Source organism: Microcaecilia unicolor, chromosome 4 (assembly GCF_901765095.1).
Source record: "Microcaecilia unicolor chromosome 4, aMicUni1.1, whole genome shotgun sequence".
Lineage (NCBI taxonomy): Eukaryota > Metazoa > Chordata > Amphibia > Gymnophiona > Siphonopidae > Microcaecilia > Microcaecilia unicolor.
Window position 1 is genome coordinate 169695536 of NC_044034.1, and position 13405 is coordinate 169708940.

The 13405-nt window shown below is 43.6% G+C and overlaps 1 protein-coding gene across 1 annotated transcript in view; it reads left to right on the forward strand.

The window, feature by feature from the left end:
* AGBL2 (ATP/GTP binding protein like 2) overlaps positions 1-13405 on the forward strand; it is a 262082-nt gene that overhangs the window by 110793 nt on the left and 137884 nt on the right. The window contains exons 7-8 of the mRNA XM_030199493.1: positions 5239-6018; positions 9256-9415. Coding sequence (XP_030055353.1) covers positions 5239-6018; positions 9256-9415 — 940 coding nt within the window. The remainder of the gene's footprint in view (positions 1-5238; positions 6019-9255; positions 9416-13405) is intronic.

Consider the following 13405-nt stretch of genomic DNA (forward strand, 5'->3'; position numbering starts at 1 on the left):
ATGCCTTTCTCCTACATTGGGGAACAGGCCTTCTGTATGCGTATCCCACTGTACCTCTGGTGGGGAAGACTTTGCTGAAACTCAAGGAAGACCACAGAATCATGACCCTGATTGCACCGTCTTGGCCACATCAGATTTGGTTCCCTCTTCTTCTGGAATTGTCCTCCGAAGAACCGTGGAGATGGAGTATTTCCGACCCTCACCACTCAGAACGAGGGGTCAACAAACATACTCTGAAATGTCTATATGCAAATGCTAGGAGTCTAAGAAATAAGATGAGAGAGTTGGAATATATTGCACTAAATGAAAAATTGGATAGGCATTACTGAGACCTGGTGGAAGAGGATAACCAGTGGGACACTGTCATACTGGGGTACAAAGTATATCATAGTGATAGGGTGGACCGGACTGGTGGAGGGGTAGCATTGTATATTAAGGAGAGCCTTGACTCAGATAGATTACAAATTCAGCAGGACAAAAATCACACCTTTGAATCATTGTGGGTTGAAATTCCATGTAGAAAAGGGAAAAGGACGGTGATAGGAGTGTACTACCGTCCACCTCGCCAGGATGAGCAGGAGGATGCAGAAATGTAAAAGGAATCAAAGACGCAAACAAAATGGGCAATGCGATAATAATGGGTGACTTCAATTACCCAAATATAGACTGGGTAAATGTGACATCGGGACATGCTAGAGAGGTACAATTCCTTGATGAAATCAAGGACAGCTTATGGAGCAGCTGGTGCAGGAGCCGACAAGAGAAGGAAACATTCTAGACTTATTCCTTAGTGGAGCGCATGATCTGGTGGGGAACGTTATGATACTGGGGCCGCTTGATAACAGAGATCACAATATGATCAGTTTTGATATCAACCTTGAAGTAACTATACATAGGAAGTCAAATACGTTAGCGTTTAACTTAAAAAAAGGAGATTATGAGAAAATGAGAAGAACGGTTAAAAAAAAACTTAGAGGGGCAATTGAGAGGGTAAAAACTGTACATCAGGCATGGATGCTATACAAAAATACCATCCTGGAGGGCCCAGGCCAAACATACTCCGCAAATTAGAAAAAAAAGACGTAAGTCCAAAGGTAGCCGGCGTGGTTAAAAAGTGAGGTGAAGGAAGCTATTAGGACTAAAAGAAATGCCTTCAGAAAATGGAAGAAGGAACCTTCTGAAAATAACAAGAAGCAGCATAAGCAGTGTCAAAGCAAATGCAAGGCGCAGATAAAGAAGGCCAAGAGGAATTACAAAAAAAAGATAGCAGTAGAGGCAAAAAAACATAGTAAAATTTTTTTTCGGTATATTAAAAGCAGGAAGCCGGCAAAAGAATCGGTTGGGCAGCTGGATGACCGAGGGGTAAAAGGGGCGATCAAGGAAGACAAAGACGTAGCGGAGAGATTAAATGAATTCTTTGCTTCGGTCTTCACCGAGGAAGATTTGGGTAGGATACCGGTGTCGGAAATGATATTTCAAGCGGACGAGTTGGAAAAAACTTACTGAATTCACAGTAAACCTGGAGGACATATTGGGGCAGTTCGGCAAACTGAAGAGTAGCAAATCACCTGGACCGGATGGTATTCATCCTAGAGTAATGATAGAACTGAAAATGAACTTGCGGAGCTACTGTTAGTGATATGCAATTTATCCTTAAAATTGAGTGTGGTACCGGAAGATTGGAGGGTGGCCAATGTAACGCTGATTTTTAAGAAAGGTTCCAGGGAGATCCGGGAAATTATAGACCGGTGAGTCTGACGTCGGTGCCGGGGAAAATGGTACAGGCTATTATCAAAAACAAAATTACAGAGCACATCCGAGGACATGGATTACTGAGACCAAGTCAGCACGGCCTTAGTGTGGGGAAATCTTGCCTAACCAATTTACTTCAATTCTTTGAAGGAGTAAACAAACATGTGGACAAAGGGGAGCCGGTTGATATTGTGTATCTGGATTTTCAAAAGGCGTTTGACAAGGTGCCTCATGAAAGGCTACAGAGGAAATGTCCTATTGTGGATTAAAAACTGGTTGAAGGATAGGAAACAGAGAGTGGGGTTAAATGGGCAGTATTCACAATGGAGAAGGGTAGTTAATGGGGTTCCTCAGGGGTCAGTGCTAGGACTGCTGCTCTTTAATATATTTATAAATGATTTAGAGATGGGAGTAACTAGCGAGGTAATTAAATTTGCTGATGACACAAAATTATTCAAAATCGTTAACTCGCGACAGGATTGTGAAAAATTACAGAAGGACCTTACGAGACTGGGAGACTGGGTGGCTAAATGGCAGATGATGTTTAATGTGAGCAAGTGCAAGGTGATGCATGTGGGGAAAAAAGAACCCGAATTATAGCTATGTCATGCAAGGTTCCCTCGTTAGGAGTTACGGACCAAGAAAGGGATCTGGGTGTCGTCGTTGATAATACACTGAAACCTTCTGCTCAGTGTGCTGCTGTGGCTAGGAAAGCAAATAGAATGTTGGGTATTATTAGGAAAGGTATAGAAAACAGGTGTGAGGATGTTATAATGCAGTTGTATTGTTCCATGGTGCAACTGCACCTTAAGTATTGTGTCCAATTCTGGTCGCTGCATCTCAAGAAAGATATAGTGGAATTGGAAAAGGTGCAGCGAAGGGCGACCAAGATGATAGCGGGGATGGGACGACTTCCTTATGAAGAAAGACTAAAGAAGGCTTTTCAGCTTGGAGAAGAGACGGCTGAGGGGGAGACATGATAGAGGTATATAAAATAATGAGTGGAGTGCAACAGGTGGATGTGAAGCATTTGTTTACGCTTTCCAAAAATAGTAGGACTAGGGGGCATGCGATGAAACTACAGTGTAGTACATTTAAAACAAATCGGAGAAAGTTTTTCTTCACCCAACGCATAATTAAACTCTGGAATTCGTTACCGGAGAGTGTGGTGAAGGCAGAGTTTAAAAAGGGTTTGGACAGTTTCCTAAAGAACAAGTCCATAGACCGCTACTAAATGGACTTGGGAAAAATCCACAATTTCGGGAATAACATGTATAGAATGTTTGTGCGTTTGGGAAGCATGCCAGGTGCCCTTGACCTGAATTGGCCGCTGTCGGGGACAGGATGCTGGGCTCGATGGCAGGGGCATAGCCAGACACCCAATTTTGGGTGGGCCTGGGCCCAAGATGGGTGGGCAGAAGAACTCCGCCTTTACCCACAAGTAATTTGCTCTCTCTCTCTCTTGCCTGCATGCCATATGGTCTCTCAACAACCCCCTCCCCCGCATACCTTTTAAATAGCAGATTTTCACTGGCAACGAGCCGCAACTAATACACAGTGCTCATGCTGGCCCCACAGCCTTCCCTCTGATGCAACTTCCTGTTTCTGCATAAGCAGAAATACATCAGAGGGAAGGCTGCAGGGCCAGTGCGAACAGTATGTATCAGTCGCTGCTTGTAGCAGGCAAAGATCTGCTATTTAAAATGTATGCAGGAGGGACAGTTGGGAGTTTTCGGCTGGTGGAGCTTGGGAATCCCTGCCAGCCACATTAGAGATATGCTACTATTGGGTGGGCCTGAACCCAAAGTGGATGGGCCTGGGCCCACCCTTGGCTACGCCACTGCTCGAGATGGGCCTTTGGTCTTTTCCCAGTGTGACATTACTTATGTACTTACCGTATTTTTCGGACTATAAGACGCACTTTTTTCCCCAAAATTTGGGAGGAAAATGGGGGGTGCGTCTTATAGTCCGAAGGTAGCGTTTTCGGACCTCCGTTCCAGTACTTACATGATTCCATGTGCCCTGGTGGTCTAGTGACGTCGGGGCAGGAAAGAGCCCCCTCTTTCCTGCCCATCGCGCTGCTCTCCGTGCTTCTCAATGCTTTCTGATGGTCTCGGCGATTTTGAATCTCGCCGAGACCGTCAGAAAGCATTGAGAAGCACGGAGAGCAGCGCGATGGGCAGGAAAGAGGGGGCTCTTTCCTGCCCCGACGTCACTAGACCACCAGGGCACATGGAATCATGTAAGTACTGGAACGGAGGTCCGAAACCCGGACAAGACGCACCGGAGCAGAGCACCTAGGTTTTAGAGGAGGGAAAGAGGAAAATTTTTTTTTCCTATTTCCCTCCTCTAAAACCTAGGTGCGTCTTATGGTCCGGTGCGTCTTATAGTCCGAAAAATACGGTATGTACCAATTGACCAACGGTTGTTGTTTTGTGTGAGCCTGGAATCTAGGGATACCCCACTTGTGAAGATTATTCAGCCTGCTTGTCCTCAGAGAAAGTGGAGATACTTACCTGTAGCAGGTATTCTCCGAGGACAGCAGGCTGATAATCCTCACAAACCCTCCCACCTCCCCTTGGAGTTGTCTCCTCTATCTCTCTTTTTTACTCTTTACTTAACTGAGGAGCACGGCTGCGCAGCGGGCAAGAAGGCACTCGGCGCATGAGCAGTTGGACATTTGGCGGACTCAGAAGTCTCCAGCAAAAGTTTTTGCTATTGCTGACCCACTTGTGAGGATTATCAGCCTGCTGTCCTTGGAGAATACCTGCCAAAGGTAAGTATCTCCGCTTTTCAGAGGCAGCTCCTGTCAAAAGTCTGTTCACGAAAGGGGAGTCCAACATTTTACAGGCCACACCCCTGGTTTAGATTTTATGTATAAAATTAGTAAGTGAATGAATAAATTAATGCCAGTGAGATGATTCTTAGATTCTCTTGGTTGTGCCAAATGCTGGTAATAACAGCAGTGATGTTTTCCAGTTATAGTATGTCATGGTAAAATTACTTGTATGTTGGTTTGACTGTTTTAAAATATAATTGTTATCTACTTTGTACATTTCTGTGGAGCAAAAAAGCAGAAAAATATGTTTTAATTTAATTTAAATGACTCAGATGGGTTGCCTCATCACAAAATGGTTATAAAGACTCAACCAATTATGGCAAGTTATGATGCAAAAGCAATATTGTCTTTCCTGGCTGTACTAAATCATAATAGGATGGCGGTAATAACTGTTCTGGTGCAATTGGATTACTGTGAATGGTAATGAGACTCATAATTTGCATAGTGTCATGGAGTACTGGTGATTATGATTCCTAGCTGGATTTTCCCTTGTTCAGCACTGTTATTGTTTAATTATTGCAAACTGTATTATATTTGTTGTAGTGATTTGTATTGTATTTTTGATTGTTGTGAACCACCTTAGTTTGTTCTGCAGCCTATAAATGTAAATAACTTTACCTTCATGTCTCATTTGTATCTCCATACAGAGGTCCTTATGAATATGAACTGACTTTACGCACTGACCTTTACACCTCCAAACATACCCAGTGGTTCTACTTCCAAGTCAGGAACACAAAAAAGGACATCCAATACCGCTTCACTATCATCAACCTGATGAAATCTACTAGTCTCTATAGCATGGGGATGAAACCACTGCTGTACTCCCAGAAGGATGCACAGTTAAGGAATATAGGCTGGAGAAGGGAAGGCAATGATATCAGCTACTACAAGAATACCAGTAGCCAGGAGGGATCTTTTTATTGCCTAACATGGACTTTCCAGTTGCTTTATGACAATGATACCTGTTATTTTGCTCACTGTTATCCATACACTTATTCAGACTTGAATCACTACCTCCTGAGCATGGCTAATGACCCTATCCTGTCTCAGTTCTGTAAACTTCGAGCCCTATGTAGGAGCTTAGCTGGCAATACAGTTTATCTGCTCACTATCACGTCACCATCACAAAACCATAAAACTTCACCATCTAAGAAAGCAGTGGTGGTGACTGCTAGGGTGCACCCTGGGGAGACCACAGGATCCTGGATGATGAAAGGCTTTCTGGATTTTATTTTGAGTGACTCCCCTGATGCTCGCCTCTTGAGAGACATGTTTATATTTAAAGTGGTGCCAATGTTAAACCCCGATGGAGTGATTGTGGGTAACTATCGCTGCTCACTTGCTGGACGGGACTTGAACAGGAATTATAGTACAATACTGAAAGATTCCTTTCCTTGTGTTTGGTACACCAAGGCTATGATCAACAGGTAAGATTTAGACTGTAAGGCCATCAAAAGAAAAAATGCCTTGAAAGGCCTCTTGGATCAGTGCTTGCATCACCCACTGCTCTGTGCAACTTTGTAAATCTATGTGTTTTGAAAATGAACACCTTTGTCTACTGTGGTTAGGGTATGTGATGGAGGGAGGGGACATGGCGACTTATGATTGCTAGGCATATCAAGATGTTGATGACCTTGCTCTTAGATGAGACCACTAATCCAGCTCTATTGGTGAACTAGGAGGTACCTAGAGTAAACTGCAGACTATAGAGAATCTACGAAGGAAACATTATAGTGTGATGCTTTGATATGACCATGCTTCTGTTCTCCTTCACTGAGGCCTGCATTGTATTATGTCTTCTACCAGATGGTGCAGTCCTCAGCAAGGATCATTTTTGGACTGTAACGTTCTCAGGGATACTTAGAAAAATGCATGGAGTTGAGGATATCTCAAGGAACCAATATAGGGGCACCAAAAATAAAATTTTAAATTTAATTTAAATAAAAAAAGGAAACAGTAAATGCAGCTTGATGTTAGTTTTTTTGTTTGTTTTTTATTTTTATTTTTTAAATTATTTATGATTTTTAAAGTTACAATCCAAGTAAACACGCTTGTACAGAAAGTAGTTAAATACAGATCCATTAAGGAAAATATAATTTGATGTTAGTTTAACTTTATTGATTCTGTATTCCAATGTAACACTCCTGTAAAAAATACATTTTCATCTTTGTTCTTTTAATGTTTTAAAATCCATATCATGATGTGCTCGTTTATGTTGAAGAAAGAGTTTTGAAAATGTTTGCCATCTGTTGTGATTAATGTGTTGGAGTTATATGTGTTGTTTTGACCCTAAGAGAAGAGTGGAGCACTCAGGATTATATATACACACAATACATATGCTGCCTTGTCAGAAAATTGGAGCCATGCCTGGAGCTGGTGGGAAAATGAGTCTGGGGCTGAAAAGGTCCCTAATGCAAGGCATGTGGATGAAGGGGGCTGGAACTGGGGGCTGAAAAGGAGGGTAGGTGGCAGTGGCATAGCCAAGGGTGGGCTTGGGTGAGCCCAGGCCCACCCACTTTGAGCTCAGGCCCACCAGTAGCAGCACACCTATGATGTGGCCGGCAGAGATTCCCAAGCTGAAAACTCCCAACAACTGTCCCTCCTGCATACCTTATCAATAGCAGATCTTCGCCTGCAGGAAGCAGCGACTGATACATACTGCTTACAGCGGCCCCACAGCCATCCCTCTGACGTATTCCCGCCTATGCGGAAACAGGAAGCTGCATCAGTGGGAAGGATGTGGGGCCTACATGAGTAGTGTGTATTAGTTGCTCCTCACTGAAAATCTGAAATTTAAAAGGTGTGCAGGAGAGGAGGGATATTTGAGAGACCATATGGCATGCAGGCGAGAGGAGAGACCAGATCACCTATGGGATGGGGTGGTGTTCTTCTGCCCACCCATCTTGGGCCCAGGCCCACCCAAAATTGGGTGTCTGGCTACTCCCCTGGTAGGTGGGATAAGGGGGCTAGTACTGGAACTGGGGGCTGAAAAGGGGCAGGGGCTGAAGCTGGGGGGACTGGGGGCTGAAAAGGGGACAGGGAGAAGTGGCTGGGGCTGAAGCTCAGGACTGGTGAGAGAAAAGGGCTGGAGCTGAAACTGCGGACTGGTGGGATAGTGGGGCTGAAAAGGGGGAGCAAGTGGGAGATGTGAGGGCTGGGGCTAGAACTAGGGGCAGGTGGGATAAGAGGGCTGGAACTGGGGGCTGAAAAAAGGGGCAGAGAGAGAGAGGGGACAGACGATGGATGGATGGATGGGGGGAGAGGGAGGGCAGACCCTGGATGGATGGGGGGGAGGGGAGGGCAGACCCTGGATGGATGGGGGGGCGAGGGAGGGCAGACCTTGGATGCATGGGGGGGAGAGGGAGGGGAGACAGGGAATGGAAGGGGGAGAGAGAGAGGGCAGACAGTGAATGGAAGGGGCATGGAGAGAGGGCAGACATTGGATAGAGGGGACAGCAGAGAGGGCAGACACTGGATGGCAGAGAAAGAACGAAGACAGATGCTGGATGGAAGGAAGACAGTGAAAAGAAGATGAGGGACAACAAACTGTAAATAAAATATATATATATATTTTTTTTGCTTTAGGATTAAGTAGTATTGTAGCTGTGTTAATAAATGTTTATAATAGAACATGTAAATCTTTTCATTGGACTAATTTTAATACATTTTGACTAATTTTCAGAGAACAAAACCCCCCTCCTCAGGTCAGGTTAGGACACTGTAACACACTATACTGTATTGACCTGAGGAAGAAGGTTTTGGCCTCTGACAGCTAAATGTATTAGTCCAATAAAATGGTATTTTATTTTCTATATTTGTTTTATTTCTATTTGTTAATTTGTAAAGTGGTGATTGGTATTTGTTAGTTTTTTTCAAATTTACATCTGCTGTCTTTATATTTTGCACAGTACTAGGGGACATTTTCTGTTTCTGTGGTGTTGCATTGTATGCAGAGTCTGGCATCTTGGGGATTCAGTTTAATTTTTGTCTAAATAGAAAGTTTATGATTACATATTCTATAGTGGATTAGGGTGTATCTGTGTTTGTGAAAAAGACATGACTTTCAGTTGGCATTGACTGCAGGATCGACAATCTGTACTATTCTGTCTGGTTTCATTTTACAGTAGGTGAATTGATGTTCTAGTGCTCACTGTAGTGTTTAAGATGATTTCTTTTTCCTTGTGTGACTTGTAGAAATGACTGCTTATGGTATGGTAGAATTACTCTATAGGTCCTGAGTGTTTTGTATTCTCGGTATGCCTAGTACTGGATTTTGGAGGGGGGTGTTAAAAAATGACCGGCCCCGGGTGTCAACTATCCTAGGTATGCCACTGCATTACCCAACTGGATTTCTATGGTGAAAATCGCTATCTACACAAATTTAGCTGGGTGCAAAAGGGGCTGGATTGGAGTACTCTGTAACTCTGACTGCAGGCTTTTAAACTTAGCTGGGCTGAATAATACTCAGCACTGCCCAGCTAAATTGTGTGAACAAATCCATATGCACAAAATTTGTGCAAGTAGATTTAGTTGGATATTAAACAGCACTGGGGCTTTAAAATGTCAATCTCATATATAAATAGTACTATATATTTTATACATGGACATTCATTCACCCATTTGGAATAATTACCTGGTTTCCTCATTTATGTCTTTCCTTTTAGGCTACTTGAAAAACATGAAGTCCTCCTCTACTGTGACTTCCATGGACACAGTCGTAAGAACAATATCTTCATGTATGGCTGTAGCAATGAAAATCACTCAATGCAGCATCTTCATGAGAGAGTGTTCCCTTTAATGCTGAGCAAAAATGCTTCTGATAAGGTAGTGTGAAGGACAGAGTTGATTCTCACTGTCTCAGAATAAGGTATAGAAGAGAGTTATGCTGTCTTGGCCTAACTAACTCTTGTAGCTTATTCTGTAGGAGAATGTTCAATATATTTATAGCTTTTTATATGTAATGCTTGGTGTACAGAACAATATCTGAAAGCCTGTGCTCAAATCAGAGTAACGTGATTAGTATCAATTTTAAATAACATTCAGAAAATGCAAACTATGGTATAAAGATGTAGTGTTCTGGACAAACTGTTTGCCTCCTACCTTATCTGGGAGCTGTAGCAAAATATTTGCAAGAAACAGAATCCTAGATTGTGCTGACATATGGAGGATACATAGGCGGTCGGTGGCCCAACTGTTTGGGGAGGCTAAAGGGGGCAGGGTCAGGGGTGGTGCTTACATCCATAATTATCTGACAACACAGAAAAAAAAAGTAAAATAGTCACAAGTAATACCTCTTATTAGATTTAGATATTAGATATGTATCATATGTCAAAGTATAAAGTGGTTGCTCAAACTGTCTGCGAGCTTGATAGGTGAACAGTATAGTTGGAAGGAAAGTACATTTGTACAGAATAGGCAACCAGAATTTTTGGATGACACAAAATCACCAGTGCCAAGGTCCAATTTCCAGAGTGCAGAGATACCAAGGGTGTCCCATCCCAAATGTGAAAAGTACCACCCTAATTTGTGAGATTCAAAGTTAGCAAGTGAAAGTTGAGCTACTACTGAGAATGCTATGAGCTAAATCAAGTCCAAATTCTAATATTGGGCATAATGAAATGATAAGTAGTAGTAGTATATTGAAAAATAATACAAAACCTTAATGTCACTCAGGACCTATAAAGCAAATTGACTGTACCATAAGAACATAAGAATAGCCATACTGAATCAGACCAATGGTCCATCTAGCGCAGTATCCCATTTCCAGTAGTGGCCAATCCAAGTCACAAGTACCTGGCAGAAACCCAAATAGCAGCAACATTCCATGATACCAATCCCAGGGCAAGCAGTGGCTTCCCCCTATGTCTATCTCAATAACAGACTATGGACTTTTCCTCTAGGAACTTGTCTATAATAGCACTAACTTCCACGAGTCACACAGAAAGGGCTTACTTATTAAAAGGCAGCACCATACACATTTCAATAGAACATCAATACACCTATTGGGAAATCTGAACAAGTGAGATTAGTATGAATCCATCTTATTCAGACATTCAGTGCTAACACTATACCTGGTTTTATTCACATACAAACATAAACAGGCCCTCACCACGTAAAGAATAGGTAACCCCAAATTAAAATAGAAATATGTAGACAAAAATTTGACTGTTTTTTTTTCTTTTTAAATCATGTAACGACGTTTTCATTTCCATACTCTGTAAGCCACATTGAGCCTGCAAAAAGGTGGGTTAATGTGGGGTACAAATACAATAAATAAATAAACTGAAACAGCAATATACCAGATTCTGCATACAGTGCAATACCAGAGAAATAAAAACTGTGATGCATGTTCTTCTGTACTTGCAAAATCTAAAGATAACAGATTGAAATTTAAAAAATGGACACATTCCACTCACTAAATTAAAAAATGACTAAATATTTGAAACAAAAATGTATAATAAGGTGATACCTTTTTATTGAACTAATTGAATACATTTTTGACTAGTTTTTTGGAGTTTACTAACCTGAGGAAGGAGGTTTAGACCACTGAAGCAAGTAAAAAATATATTTAGTCCAATAAAAGGTTGTCTTCTTATTTTACATTTTTTGTTTTATTTTTATTTGTTAACCTTTAAAGTGGACTAACATGACTACTTCATTCTACATTAAAAATAACTTTACCTTTGCTGTTTGGCATCTAATTTTTCTAATTGTGCAGGTCTTAGTTTCTGGTTACTGCCTTTCTGTCTTCTTTTAGCTCTTTCCATATCTCCTTTCCATTTATCATTTTTCTCTCTTTGCATGTCTTCTTCACATCTTCCACTATATCCATCCCAGACACTGATATTTTCTTTTCTGCTTTCTTCCATTTTTCTGCCTCTCTGACCACACAGACTATCCATGCTTCATTTTCCTTGCGTTCCATCTTTTTCCCTCACCTAGGGTGTGTGTGTGTATCAACTCCCCCTCAGCCATATCGGATCTGTTTTTCTCTCTTTCTCTCCTCCCCCCCAACATCCACAATTTCCTCTTTTTCTCTCTCTCCCACCCCACCATCCAAGATTTTGTGTGTGTGTGTGTGTCTCCCACCTGCTATAATCTCCTCTCTGTTTCTCTCCCTCCATCAACTTTCTCCCTCCTCCCTGCCATGCAGCATCTCTTCTCTCTCTTCCCTTGCCCCCAGGCACCCAGTATCTCCTTTCTCTGCCACCTCACAAGATCTCTTTTCTCTCTCTCTCTCCCTCCCCCCTATCCAGCATTGCTCCTCCCTCTCTCTTCTTCACTCAACCACTCTTCATCTCAGCCTCTCTTCTTCCACCATGCAGTATTCCCTGTTTTTCTTTCCACTATCCAGCTTTGCTTCTCTCTCTCCCCCCCCCCCCCCAATATCCAGATTTGCTCCTCTGTCTCTTCTCTCCCCTCAATATCCAGCTTTGCCCATCTGCCTCTTCTCCTCCAAAAGATCCAGCCTTGCTCCTCTGTCTGATCCCCCAAATATCCAGCATTGTGCCTCTGTCTCTTCCCTCCCCATCATCCTCTCTCTTTCTTATCTCCAGCATTACCGTCTCTCTCTTTTTTCTTCCCCCAGCCACAGAAAGAAAAAGAAGCTGCCTTTCTTCCAGACCCGCTGCCTCTCCGATTCAGTGGCCGTCGGTGGACAGACACTGTGCGCGGAGCCATGGAGCTCTGCACGTTGCTGACAGTTGTTCTGGTCCCACCCCCTATGATGCAGCATCCTGTTCAGGCAGGATTCCAGGAAGCTACTTGCAGAGCTTTATGGCCAAGGAGGTTGTTACGGCCCTGCGCACACTCTGTTGACAGCTGCTGAATCGGGGAACACAGAGTCGGGCGCGGGTAGCGGGGAGGGGAAGCTCCAGTTTATATTTCATGCTTCTATTAGATTGGGAAGCACGAAGCAGCACTCCAAAAGAGGAGAGGAAGGTTGCAATTGGGCTGGGGAGGCTTAGCCTCCCCAAGCCTCTTATACGGGGCGCCTGTGGCAGATCATCTAGGTTTGGAGGCGCTATTTTATAAAAAATAGGCACCTATGCTAGGGGTGATTAAGCTGAGTAAGGGAAGCAGCTCTTTCTCTTTGCTCCAAGGGTTGCCTCATCAATCCTGCCCCTTCCTATATTGTTTTTTATTCAATCTGGGCAGGGGCACAAGTGTCAAATCAAGGCTGGCCTCGCCACTAGGTAGACTCAGCGTTTATCTAGGGTGGCAAAATTTGGGGGGTGGAGGGGTGGAACAGTGCTGCTTAAGTGTAATGGTGATCCTTTCACTAGTGGCCCCTGCTCAAGTGCTGCTCCGTCCCATCCCCACTGACTCAAAGTTTATGTCAGAGGCTGCAGGACTGGCAGTGATTGAAAACGAGTCTGCCACTGTGCTGAGTGCTATTAGAGCTTTTTTCAAGCATCTCTTCCTCCCTCCCTGGTTCAGCCTCTCTCCCATCTTCTTCCTCTGGCCAAGTTTCTCTCTCCCCCTTCTCTGTCTCCCTCCCTCTCCCTTCCCCCTGCCGGTCTGGTATCTCTTCCTCAGTCCTTCTTTCTCTCCCCCCCCCCACAACAGTCCTCTAAACTTCCTATGGGGCACTGGCAGTGGCAGAAGGCTGCCTCCAGCCAACCCCCGGGTCTTCACTCTGCCACATCCCACCTCCTCTGATGCAACTTCCTGTGGGTGCAACACAGCAGAGGGGAGATCTTGGGATCAGCTGGAGGCAGCTTTTCTTCATTGCTGCTTCTACTGGTGACTTATGGCAAATTTGGAGGACTGGAGAGTGGTGGGGGGAAGAGGGAGAGATACTGACTCACGGAG